Below are 12,500 nucleotides of genomic sequence, written 5' to 3'. Positions count from 1 at the left end.
TGCTATCATGTCACCCCCTGGTCCTTCTTTTCTCTAGATTAGCCAAACCCAGTTCCTGCAACCGTTCTTCAGATGTTTTAGTCTCCAGGCCTTGAATCATCTTAGTTCAGGGGTGTCCAAACTTGAGAACTTTAAGACTTGTGGACTTCAACTCCCAGAATTCCCCAGCCAGCTATGCTATGCCTCCAAACGCAGGGCTTCCTTCTATTCGCGAAAATGCGTCAATGCGATGGCTCAACCTATTAAGTATTGGAAGAGCGACTGAAGCAGGCTGGCGGGAGATGGGATGCCCCGTCAGCAGGGCATACAATCCTTTTGAACAAGGCAAAGCATGATCGCATCGCAAAGGATGTCTTAACTGATACTCACCTATGGTGGCAAACTGGGAATCGAGACCCAGCAGGAGAAGCATAAAGAAGAACAGGAAGGACCAGAGAGGAGCCACCGGGAGCTGGGACAGGGCTTCGGGATAAGCCACAAAGGCCAGGTCAAATCCTGCCAGGGAGCAAAATCAAAGAGACCATCAGGAAACGTTCTCTCTCAAAGAAATAGAGAACTGGTGCGAAGAGCCTACAGCCAACCGAGCCCAATTACAGCCGCTTTCTGTGACGGTGGAGGTGTTTCATCAGGTGTGTCATCAGTAGTTCTCACCCGCCAGCCAGTTCGGCAGAAATGGGAGGTGAACTTAGGAGAGCCCAACCGAGACAGGAGAAAGATGGGTGGAGAAGATCGCATTGAGTGAAATGATCTGTTACATCAAACTTGAAGGGTAAAAGAGTCATCCTAGACCTGGGATGGCGAACCTACGGCAGGCGTGGCACAGGTTGGCACGCAGAGCCATTTCTGAGGGCACGCGAAGTCTTGCCCTGTCAGCTCCAGCGTGCATTCCTTGAAGGTTGAAAAACAGCCCAATGTGCAAACCGGAAGTCTGTTCCTGAACTTCCGGTTTGCACGTTGGGCTGTTTTTCGCCCTCCGGAGGCTTCAGGGAAGCCTCCTGAAGCCTCTCGAGGGATAAAAACGGTCCAACGGGCAACCCAGAATTCCGTTCCTGAACTTCCGGTGTGCATGTTGGACTGTTTTTGCCCTCCTCAGGCTCCAAGAAAGCCGGGCACGCATGTGCAGGGCAGCGGGAGGGGGGCATTAAATTATGAGGGTGGGCACGTGAGCGAGTGCAATAGCGTGCTTTTGGCACCCACTGTCCTAAACCAAATCTGAATCCAGCTCTGGTTTCCCACTGTGACCAGAAAGAATCCAGAGTCTGATAGCAAACTCCATGGTGGCTATTGAGCCCAGTGCAAATATTCCATCTGATTGATTGGACAAATTCATTCGGGATTTCTGAATACAATTTCAGCTGCAGCCGGAAGGATCAAAACTAATCAGAAGCTTCCAGATTTTCAACGTCAAATAAAGTCCAGAATTTCTTTGGAAAAGTGTGGACTCCAATTGGAGATTTTGAAATTGTCTTCTCTCTATTGTTTGCGCACAGAATCCAAAACAAAACACCTTTAACAAAATCCATCTGAAAATCCGAATGAGGCCAGAAGCTCGCCACAGACCCAGTGGCCTAACAGGTCAACCTCACCTGATTTGACAACATCAGAGACCTTCTTTTTCGAAATGTGGGCCATGTGGCCCAAGATGGAGAAGATGGCGAACCCGGCAAAGACGCTGGTGAGGCAGTTGGTCAGGCAGACGAAAATGGCGTCTGCGTAGCAATTGTTATGGAACTTGTTGTAGGAGGAGAGGGCAACCAGCCCACCCCAGGCGACAGAGAGGGAGAAGAAAATCTGCGTGGCTGCGTCTTTCCACACCTTGAAGAAAGAAGAGGAAGAATCATAGCAAGCCCCTCTTGCAATCCCACCTGCTTAACCATGGATGTGAATGCTACGTAAGCCCTTATAAAGATTGCAATTATCATTAGCCTTGGTGGCGCATTGGTCAGAATGGAGAATTGCAGGCTAACTCTGCCCACTGCCAGGAGTTTGATTGGGTGGGTGGGTGGGTGGGTGGGTGGGTGGATGGATGGATGGATGGATGGACCAGACTGACGGACAGATGGATAGAAAAATAGATAGGTAGGTAGGAAGATAGGTAGGTAGATGGATGGATGGATGGATGGATGGATGGATAGATAGATAGATAGATAGATAGATAGATAGATAGATAGATAGATAGATAGATAGATAGATAGATAAAATTCTTTATTGGCCAAGTGTGATTGGACACACAATGAATTTGTCTTTGGTGCATAGGCTCTCAGTGTACATAAAAGACAAAATATTAGTTTATTCTGATGTAGCTCTTTTCCTATTTGGTCATAACACTTAACCTACACCATAAAGGTGTCAGCTGGTAGATTATTGGTGACGGCAGGCAGATATCTATAAGGGTTTCTTGGCCAAAGCCTGAAAGTTGTTTTCCATTCTTTTCTTTTCTTTTCCAATTTCCCAACCTAGCTTTCCTTTTGTCTCCCGTCTAACTATTACCCCAGCCCAAACCTGCTTAGCTTGTCTGAGATTAACTAAAGTGTTGCCTCTTGGCAAGCCAAGCTCTGTTTTTGTGAAATTAGAACCAAGGATGAAGGTTGAAGAATTGTGTTTGCCTGGACTAACACACACACACACACACACACACAAGTTCCAGTCCAGCTGCCCTCCATGGGCTGTGGGGGGGGGGGGTACCAACCTCTGCTTTGAGAAGTTTCTTGAAATCAGACTGGGCGCCAATGTAGAACTCAATCCCCTCTCGGGCACCTTCCAAGGTGACCCCTCGCACCAGCAGTATAATCAGGACAACGTAAGGAAAGATGGCTGTAAAATAGACAACCTGCAAGGAGAAACGACGCTGATTCAGAAAGAGGCCAGACCGAAGCCAATAGAATACTTTTTAAATTTTGGGGTTGTTTTGTTTTTTAAGCAGAAACAAATGAGTTCTCCGATTCAGATACAGATAAATGGTGGGGAATCTGATCTTGGTCTTCCCAGCCACGCCCTCCTGATGTGCTCTCTGCAGAGCGTGGGGGTGGGGCTGAGGGGTGTCGAAACCTGCAAGACGCTGAGTGGGGCTTTGATTGCAATGAAGGTCTTGCCGTCTTGCAAATTGAAGCTTCCTCTCGGGAGGCCTCCTGCCTGCTGTTTGATCCTTTCTGACGAAGGCTTCACGGGATGCAACCTGAGATATCCCCAAGGAAGACAGAGGACCTGCCTCTAAGCATGGAATCTCCTCCAGGAAAAGCCCTTAGATCAGGTGACCATCAAATTGTCCGCATGCACCCACAGAATTACTTCCCAAATTCTTTGCAGGGAGGACCTGAAAGTCACATCAAATTGCCCTAGACTTGACTACTTCCAGGCTCTTTCCTTAGTGGGCCCACCCAACAGTGCTTCCAAGGTGACCAGGACAGGAAGCGAGTTTGGTAAATCCTTCATGCCCTTGGAATGCCATGGAACCAGTTCTTTCCGCTGAAACCAGAGCCTCGCTCACCCTACCGCAGCCATGTGCCAAGCGCCCCTGCCTCCAGCTGCCCTCACTTTAGCTCGTGGGTGCTCTCAGCTGTTTTGGCACATGCTCTCCAAGGATCCTCTTCACCCCAAGGTCGAGGTTGAGCCTTAAATACTCCCCATATTCCAAGGCTGCTGGTGACGAAATGAGAGTCCTGCAGCCCAGCCAGTAGCCGGCCTTCCGAGGGCCAGGAGGCTCCCCTGCAATTACCTTCCCAGAAGACTTGATCCCTTTGAACAAGCTAACTGCCACGATGATCCAGGAAAGGAGAAGGCAAAGCGCCAGATACCACACGATCACTCCGGTCTCACTTATGTTCTTCGAGCGCTGGAGGACTTGGTTGCTGCCGGAGGAAAAGGAGAGAAGGATGAACAAGGGGAAGCAGCCTCAACCAGGTTGGGTGAAACTCGGCTTGCTCTGTGGTTGAACCAGAATAGGCTTGGGGTGTGGTTTGAGTTGGGGAGAAATGCTGGAGGAGGGGGTGGCATTCCAGATACTGCCCAACCACAATCGCCAGCATTCCTCAGCTCTGGCCATGTTGGTTGGCATTCCTGGGAGCTGTAGTTTCCCACGCTGGCCTAAGACACTTACTCTTAACCCAAGTCCTAGTTTCACTCTGGGTTGCAATCCTGCTCGGCTTGTCTCAGTCTCCCCCACGTAGCCTGCTGGGCTTTGTAGGATTAATTGCAGGCTCCCTCGTCCTGCTTTGAGGTGGCTGTGTCTTTCTGGAGGCCGGGAAGCCTCTCTCCAAGCTGCACATCTACCCCACACAGCTTTGCAATAATGCCTCATGCTGCCTCTCTGCCTTTATGGCTCTGTATCATTCAGTCATCATCAGAAAAAAACTATATGACGATCCACACCAGTCAAGGTGCAACTAACACCTCTGCAAATAGTAGAGTTGTGTTTCCTTTGTTCACGCATGAAGACTCGCTCCAGGGAAGGTGAGGTAGATGCAGAACCTGAGGTTAGGATGCCTCCAGAGAAGGCAAAATACACCCTGAGCTGAAATCAATGGTACTCACCCACTCACTCCGAAAAGGCTCTCCCTCCAACCTCCCAATTATTGGGGGCAGATAATTAATGATGGGCCTCTTCCCCTCCAGCTCCTATTTGAATCCTACTGCAACCACCATGTTCTCATGAAGGACCTAGCCTGCCTGAGGACTCCGTTCCATCCACTGCAGAAGGTCCAAAACTGGACAACTTCGAGACAGGTTGATTAAATTCCCAGCATTCTCCTACTTACCTGGACGTCCAGACATCTGGACATTGCCATGGTTGGAAAAGACTACTGTGGAGCAGGGATCTCCAAACTTGGCAACTTGGACCATGGCTGGCTGGGAGGTTCTGGGAGTTGAAGTCCACAAGTCTTGCCAAGTTTGAAGAGCCTTCCTCTAGACCAGGGGTTTCCAACCTTGGCAACCTTAAGGCTAGAGGACTTCAACTGGGAGTTGATGTCCTTCAGGCTTAAAGTTGCCAAGGTTGGAGAGTCTTGCTCTAGACCCGGGGTGTCCAAACTTGGCAACTTTAAGACTGGTGGACTTTGACTCCCAGAATTCCCCAGCCAGCAGAACTTACTCTCTTGTAATCCCTTCCTCTGCAATCTCTCCACTTAGATCAGAGGTCTTCAAACTTGGGAACTTTAAGACTGGTGGACTTCAACTCCCAGAATTCCCCAGCCAGCTTGGCTGGGGAATTCTGGGAGTTGAAGTCCAGCAGTCTTAAAGTTCCCAAGTTTGGACACCCCTGAGACCAAAAGCTAGAGAGGCTCCCAAGGTTTGGTTGCGTAAGTATCCCATTGAAACGACTACCCAATGTACCCAAGGCAAAGGCGACTCTTGGTGCCCCACACCAGTCTGAAAGAGGTGGGTATCTTTCACAGCCTCCCCTGGAGATGCAGGGATTTCCAGCAAGCAAAGTTGGGCAGGCAAAGCCAATGTAACTTACGTGGCCGGTTGTTGGCAAAAGGCGCCCCAGCTCAGCCGATTCACACTTACTTCCAATACTGTTCGCTGGGAAGCTGCAAATCTGCAAACACTTCGGATTTAGGGATGCAGGTGAGGTTCATGCTCAACACATCAGTGTAATTCTTCTGGACTTCTGCGCCACCCATCATGACATTGCACATTAACACTGAAGGAGGCGGAAGAAGAAGAGGAAGTCACAAGGGGTGGAGAAAGGGCTTTCTTTTTTTCTTCTTCTTCCGTGGCATGGCTAATTGGACTTATCTCTTGAAGATAACTTGGGAGGAAAAGCCATAAATTATAGCCATCCTTCTGCTGCCATTATTGTCAGGGGAAATTTCACCCTGAGCTAATGAGGTCTTAGACCGACGGCTTTTCCAAACAGCATATCCTCAAGAAGAAACGAAAATTTTAAAAAAACCGAGAACATGTTCTAATGAAAACAAACTTTTAATATGAAAAATAAGAAATAAGAAAATAAACAAATCTATCTAATTGTTACATTTTGGTAAGAGCAAATTATCGTCCACCTTCTTGCCAGACGAGCAAAGATCAAAAAGGAAAGAAGTCTCTGGAATGTGTGATGTATTAGAAACGTGTTAAGCATGCGCAGTAAATCATTGCTGATAAGGGCCTATGACCTGCGCAGTAACTCATCAGTTCGACTATTCAGTTCAGCTCGGCTAGCAAACAATTAACGCAGTGACAAAACAGTTGTGCTTTAACTTAATTTATTTGGTAGCAAAGTTCCAGGTTTAGAAGTGCATAGCACAAGCCCTTTGCTTCAGTGTTTACTTTTTCTGCTTTTTATTCTCCGTGTTACTGTTATGAACTGTCGAAACGTGCGATGACACACACACACCCTCCCAATTTCAGCAAAGCAAAAAAAAAAAACACCTCTGAAGACCCTCTTTGGCCCGACGGGACCCATTTTTCCCGTTTTTTTCTGCAATGGAGCTGGGCCTTGGGTAATAAAAGCAGATTTGGTATGATGATACATCCAGGTATCTTACGATTCCCTTTGAATGGCATTTTACAGCCTGACACGGGCTTTGTTCGTCAAAACCCCAAACGAGAAGAATGAAAACTTCTTTCACGCCAACATGGGAAATAACGCAAGGGACTAAAACAGCTGCAAAATATGCATTTCCCTGTTTGGGGAATCTGGCTGTAGCTACATACCCCTACGGAATGGCTATAAACTATAATTGTTATAAGATCGAATCACTATATGGAAATGCTTATGCCAGAAATATTGCACTACCTCCGATGTTTTTAATGCTCATCTAATAAAAATCTTGATAATAAAAAAAAATATGCATTTCCCTATCTGGCTGTTGGAGGAACCCTAGTTGGTGATGAACAGGACTGGGCTCATCTGCATAACCCCACCTCCTCATTTGCATGTCCCCACCCCAGGCGCTGCCTCCAGACGCTGGCAATCCTGCCAGGTGTTTTTATCCCGAAAGGAAACGAAAGCATTTCTGATCTGATCTGCGCACCGTGGCTTCACCCACAGAAGAATGGCAGTGAAGGTGGGTTTGGCCGAGGGACTCTTCGCTTTCCCACCGACTTACCAAGTGGCGCTTTCCTGCATTGGTGGTCTGCCCACGTCGCGTTGCAGTTATCCCACGGCAACACCCGTTGGAAGGAGGCGAACAAGTAGTAGAGGCTGTAGGCAATGATGACGTTGTAATAGATGGTCACGAAGGTGGAGATGATGACCATGGTGATTCCCACGCCTGGTCAGAAGGGGACAAAAGAGGCCAGGGCATCAGCAAATGTGTCTCTCAGCTCCTGGGAGACAACCTGCTGGAAATGCCAACCTAAATGCATTGCAAAGAGGGAGGGAGGCCGCTGTTTTGGCCTGCCAACGGAGCTGGCAGCAGAGTCGGACATTGAGGAAGTTGGGGAGGAACATGGGCCAGTCCTGGAGGCTGGGGAAGGCTCGGACGAGGGCTCTGCATCAGAAGCAGAGATGAGGCTGAGGCCGTCTGGCAGTGATCAGGTGCCTTCGGAGCCAGACATCAGTGAGGCAGAGGAACAGCTGGGGCCTGTTCCCAGTGTGCGCATGCACAGAGCTGCCAGAAGAAAAGAACAGCTCAGAAATCAGGGTCGACTTGGGAATAAAGCCACAGGTGGACGTTGAATGGCCCCTCCCATAGGAAATAAAAGAGGAGCAAAAGGGGAGGGGGCTTTTGCAGGAAACAATTCGTTCGTTGGGTCGTTAGATTCATTTCAGGAGTGTGAAGATCTGTCCGTGAATCTCAGTGACTCTCTGCCCAAACTTTCTTTGCACAGCACCTCATTTGGGAAATATTGACACGGCAGCTTCCCAAGCTAGATAAGGTCTGTGGTCATAAATATTCCTTTGAAAGGCTGTTTGCCAGGCCTTGGCTGAATGTGAATGAGAGGAATTCACATTTGTTTAATAAAAGGGATTTTTTTTTGCTTTTTGGGGAAGCCTAGTTCAGAACAGCCGCCTGGTTAGCTCAAAGACTTGCAGGCTTTGCTGAATGCACGAAAGGTGGAGTCCGCTTTGTTTGATTTTTCCTAAGCATAGCGTGATCGCAAACCGCATGTGTTTTGTCCTGAATGTCAATATGAGATGTTTGTCACCATGACTTTTTCACACGGGCAATCAAGCCGATAAGAGCACCCTATGCGTTATCTCCAAGGAAGAAAACACAACAGGGCTAAGGCTGCAAGCATGCTCAGGACATTTCCAAAGGCTGCTTCCTTCTTTTGCCTGAGATCTTATTTATTTTTCATTTTAGAAAAAGTACCATATTTTTCGGAGTATAAGATGCACCAAGGTTTTGAAGAGGCAAATTTTTTAAAAAAGTTTTTGCACTCTGCAAACCTCCCCAAAACGGCTCCTTTTTTGTGAAAACAGGCCTGTTTTTTTTTTAAAGGGCATAAATAGCCTTTAGGAGGCTTATAGAATCCTCCTGGGCGCTGGGGGGGGGGACGACAAAAATGGCCCGTTTTTCACTCATTTCTACCCTCCCCAGCCCCCAGGAGCACTCTGGAAGCCTCCTAAAGGCAATGCATGGCCATTTTGGTGAAGGGGGCGGGGCTTCAGGAGACCAAAAATGTAGTATTCAGTGTATAAGATGCACCCAGATTTTCAGCCTCTTTTTTGAGGGAAAAAGGTGCATCTTATACACCGAAAAATATGGTGTATTGCTGCCTCATCGCCCACGGCAACCCGAGGCGGCTTCCGTGAATATAAAAACACTGTATTAGAAATAAAAACCCACAGCAGAACCCAGAAGGCAGTGTGGGAGACACTGTGCAATTCTTCAAAGTGAAAAGAGGCAAAAAAAAAAAAACACAACAAAAGGAAGGAAGAAAGAAAGATAAACATCAGTTCACGGAGAACCTGCAAAAAATCCCTGGCTATACCAGAACCACCCAGCTTAAGTCCCACGGCTCGGGAAACGTATGCCTTGGGCACCCCACGCCAAGTTGGGCTGGCTTTGCAGGGCGCGGGGAGAGCAAGCTTTGTCTTCAGCTAGACCCACACCATTCTTCTCTTGGCTGGTCTGAGACATTTTGCAAAGGACCCCAATTAAGGAACTGCCCAAGAAGCCAACAGTAAACCAAGCAAAGAACCACCGCAGGGCAAGCGACTCGAACTATGATGGCGAACCTATGGCATGCATGCCAGAGGTGGCACACAGAGCCAGCTGCTTTTCTGGTTTTCAGCACACACATGTGCTCTAACCAGCTGGTCTTCATGGGGCAGAGCACCGGAAAGTGGCCTGAAAGTGGCCAGAAAACTAGCCGTTTTCTGGCCGTTTTCCAGCACTCCGGTGCCCACAAAGACCATTACAAAAATGGCTTGAAAAGGGCCTGAAAAACAGACCAGAAATGCCCCCCAAAAGAAGCCAAAAAAGAGGCATATGCATGCCGGGCAGCTGTTTGTCCGGCGTGCACACATGGACATGTGTTTTGGTTTAGCCACTCGGTGTCGAAAAGGTTCACCATCACTGCACTAGAATAAACACTGAGAGCAAACCCCACTCCTTACTACTAGCACTGATGATGTTCCCTAGTTGGGTCATGAAACCTCTGCAGGAAAACCACCAAGCTCAGAGAGCACCCAGGAGTCAAACTCAAGCATTGCACCCAAACAGAACAAAACAAAGAGAGAGAGGCTTCCCCAGGACTCCATCCAGAAAACTAGCAGGGTGTAGGACAACACTGACCTTGAAAAAGAGGGAGAATTCTCCAAACTGACACGGGTCCCAAGCTGGCAAACTGTCCCAGGGAGCACTCCATGAAGAACAGAGGGAGGCCGGCTAGGGCCAGCATGATGGCGTAGGGGATCAGAAAGGCTCCTGCAAGAGAAGGGCATCGGGTGAGAATTCAGCCTGGCACCTTTCCCAAATCAGAGGCAAAGCAGGACCTCCGTCCGGGGCACCAGCCTGTGAAAGGAAAATGCAGCTTCTAATTGCGATGGGCAGAGATCTCCAAACAGCCAAACATTTGGGGAAACCAGCTTTTGGGGTTTGGTCAATGTCTTGCAGCTGCCTACAGAGAAGTGTTGTGGCCCGCCAGTGGTCAGCAGAACTGGCAGCAGATTTGGACAGTGAGGAGGTTGGGGAGGAAGATGGGTCAGTCCTGAAGTCTGGGGAAGTCTCAGATGAGGGCTCTGTGTCGGAGGCAAAGATGGGGCCAGGGCCCTATGCCAGTTATCAGCCGCCTTTGGAGTCAGACATCAGTGGGGCAGAAGAACAGCTTGAGCCTGTTCCTAGTGTGCGCATACGCAGAGTTGCCAGACGAAGGGAATGGCTAAAGAACAGGGGTCGACTTGGGAGTAAGGCCACAAGTGGACGATGAATGGCCCCTCCCAGAGGAAATAAAAGAGGAGCAAAAGGGGAGTGGAGTTTGCAGGAGAGAATTAGTTCGCTTCATTGGTTCGTGACTCTCCGAGACTCCTTGCCAAGTTTTGCAGATGTCGCCCTGGCAGCTCTCCAAGCCAGATAAGGTCTGTGACTGTAAATCCTCCCTTGAAAGACTTTGCTGGATGTGGATGAGCAGAATTCACAGCAAATTAATAAAAGGGGGTTTTGTCGGGACCAGGAGTTTGCTTCAGGCTCTTGGGAAGAAGCCTCGGTCAGAACAAGAAGGAGGGCTCCGTTCATCCCACAGAACAGCTGAAACTTGATTGGGTGGCGATGCCAGGAAGGGTGGTGGATTTGGTTCCCATCTGAGGGGAAATCCCCGGCTTCCTTCCCGACGAATGGGATGAGCCCAGGTGTTCTCGAGAGAAAAGGGTTGAGTGTGCCCCGTGAGTCACACTCGCCATGCCTTGTTCCCAAGCCATTATATTCCTCTGCTGGGTGTGTACACTTTGGTTTTTACAGTCACTCCTATTGTTGTTTTCTACCTTTCACTTCAAGAATGGCACCGAGAAGTCAACCAATGGGAGGAGGAAAGTGAGATCAGCCATAAAGCCTTCCAGATGACCCCAGGGTCCATGACCCCAAAGTCTTTGGCTGATGCCTCGGGGTCAATAGAAAAGGAGGAGGGGAGGGGGACAACTGGGCTCTTGGTTGGAAGGGTCACTAGACTGAGGTCCCTGTGAAAAAGGCCCAGCAGAGTGTGAACTCAGGACTCAATGCCCTCTATCTGCATTCCTAGCCTTCTGCTCCACACTGACGCTGTCTGGGCACATCTGGACATCCAGAAGTTGCAGGTGCAAAGCTTCCAAAGAGCTGAGGATGCCGGAATATCCTTTCGATGCTCTGCCTCTTGGCGTACACCGAGCCTTTACGTTCATCTCCTGACCCAACACTCAGAAAAAGGGGAAGAGGATAGTAGGATGAGGATGTATGAAAGGAGGACCTTAATGGCACAGTGGCAAAATCTCAGCTCTGGTAGCACAAACTGAGGATCCCACTCAGCCTCCCACTTCCAAGCCTACTAAGACTCTGGTGGTCTGGCTGGAGTTGTCTAGAGCTTCTCCATTGCTACTAACAGGCAGAAGGACTTCCATAAAACTGTAGAAAACAAAATCTATGGCAGGGGTGTCCAAACCTGGGAAATGGTGGACTTCAACTCCCAGAATTCCGGGAGTTGAAGTCCACCAGTCTTAAAGTTCCCAAGTTTGGACACCCCTGATCTATGGGATGAGCCTTGCAAAGAAGTCCAAAATCTTAATAGGCCACAAGAGTGACGGCGGTCTCTCTGGTGCATTGGAGGCCCAAGGCAGGGGTCTCCAACCTCCACAACTTTTAGACTTGCGCTGGCTGGGGAATTCTGGGAGTTGAAGTCCACCAGTCTTGAAAGTGGCCAAGCTTGGAGATCCCTGGTGGAAGGGACAGGTCAGAGCCAGGTAGGCTGCGTCTGCTCACCTGGGGATAAGAAGTAGTCCTCACAGCCAGCCAGGTGAGCAGCTGTTGAAGGACATCCTGGGAGGCTCTGGGCAGCTTTGGTCATTTGGATGGGGAAGCCTCCACATGCCTCAGTGTGCGTTTTAGGGGCAGGGGGACAGATGGAGCAGCCCCTTACCTCCTCCATTCTCATAGGTCAGGTATGGGAACCTCCAGACGTTGCCCAGGCCCACCGCATAGCCCACCATGGACAGCAGGTAGTCCGTTTTGCTGGACCAGTTGCCCCGTTCCGTATTCTCATCCTGAGAGTCAGCGATCTTCTCCGTGGACAAAGTGAATTCCTTGGAAAGGAGAAGAGGAAAAAGTCAGCCCCTCCTGCCCTTCGCTCTTCTCCAGGGTCCCGGGGAGTCCCAGGACAGGGAGAAAATGCTCCCTGCTTTGCTCACAGATGCTGCTGCCAGGGGAGGAGAGCTGGCAGGTGCCCGCTAGGAGCTGCCACCTTTTCCCTCGAGGGTTGGCGGGGCCCTGGAGGTTTTCATGGCTATCAGAACCTAAGCCTAGGCTGCCCCCTCCCCAAGGCGTGCTGGACCCCCTCATTCGGCCCTCCCTGGACGCGCCTCCAGGAGCTTCACCCAACAAGGGACATCAGATCGGTGACTTCCCAGGAGGGGGGCGGGCCAGGGG

At 49.6% G+C, this 12,500-nt stretch overlaps 1 protein-coding gene across 1 annotated transcript in view; it reads right to left on the bottom strand.

The window, feature by feature from the left end:
• Positions 1 to 12,478, bottom strand: part of SLC6A14 (solute carrier family 6 member 14) — an 18,774-nt gene extending 6,296 nt beyond the window's left edge. Inside the window, exons 1-8 of the mRNA XM_081963740.1 lie at positions 11,995 to 12,478; positions 9,687 to 9,818; positions 7,050 to 7,214; positions 5,506 to 5,641; positions 3,716 to 3,848; positions 2,690 to 2,830; positions 1,587 to 1,815; positions 370 to 495 (exon numbers count right to left, since the gene is read on the bottom strand). Coding sequence (XP_081819866.1) covers positions 370 to 495; positions 1,587 to 1,815; positions 2,690 to 2,830; positions 3,716 to 3,848; positions 5,506 to 5,641; positions 7,050 to 7,214; positions 9,687 to 9,818; positions 11,995 to 12,064 — 1,132 coding nt within the window. The 5' untranslated portion in view covers positions 12,065 to 12,478. The remainder of the gene's footprint in view (positions 1 to 369; positions 496 to 1,586; positions 1,816 to 2,689; positions 2,831 to 3,715; positions 3,849 to 5,505; positions 5,642 to 7,049; positions 7,215 to 9,686; positions 9,819 to 11,994) is intronic.
• Between the last annotated feature and the right edge of the window lie 22 nt (positions 12,479 to 12,500).

Source organism: Natrix helvetica, assembly GCF_964273705.1.
Source record: "Natrix helvetica genome assembly, chromosome: 11".
Classification (NCBI taxonomy): Eukaryota; Metazoa; Chordata; class Lepidosauria; order Squamata; family Natricidae; genus Natrix; species Natrix helvetica.
This window is presented reverse-complemented; position numbering and strand designations above follow the sequence as displayed.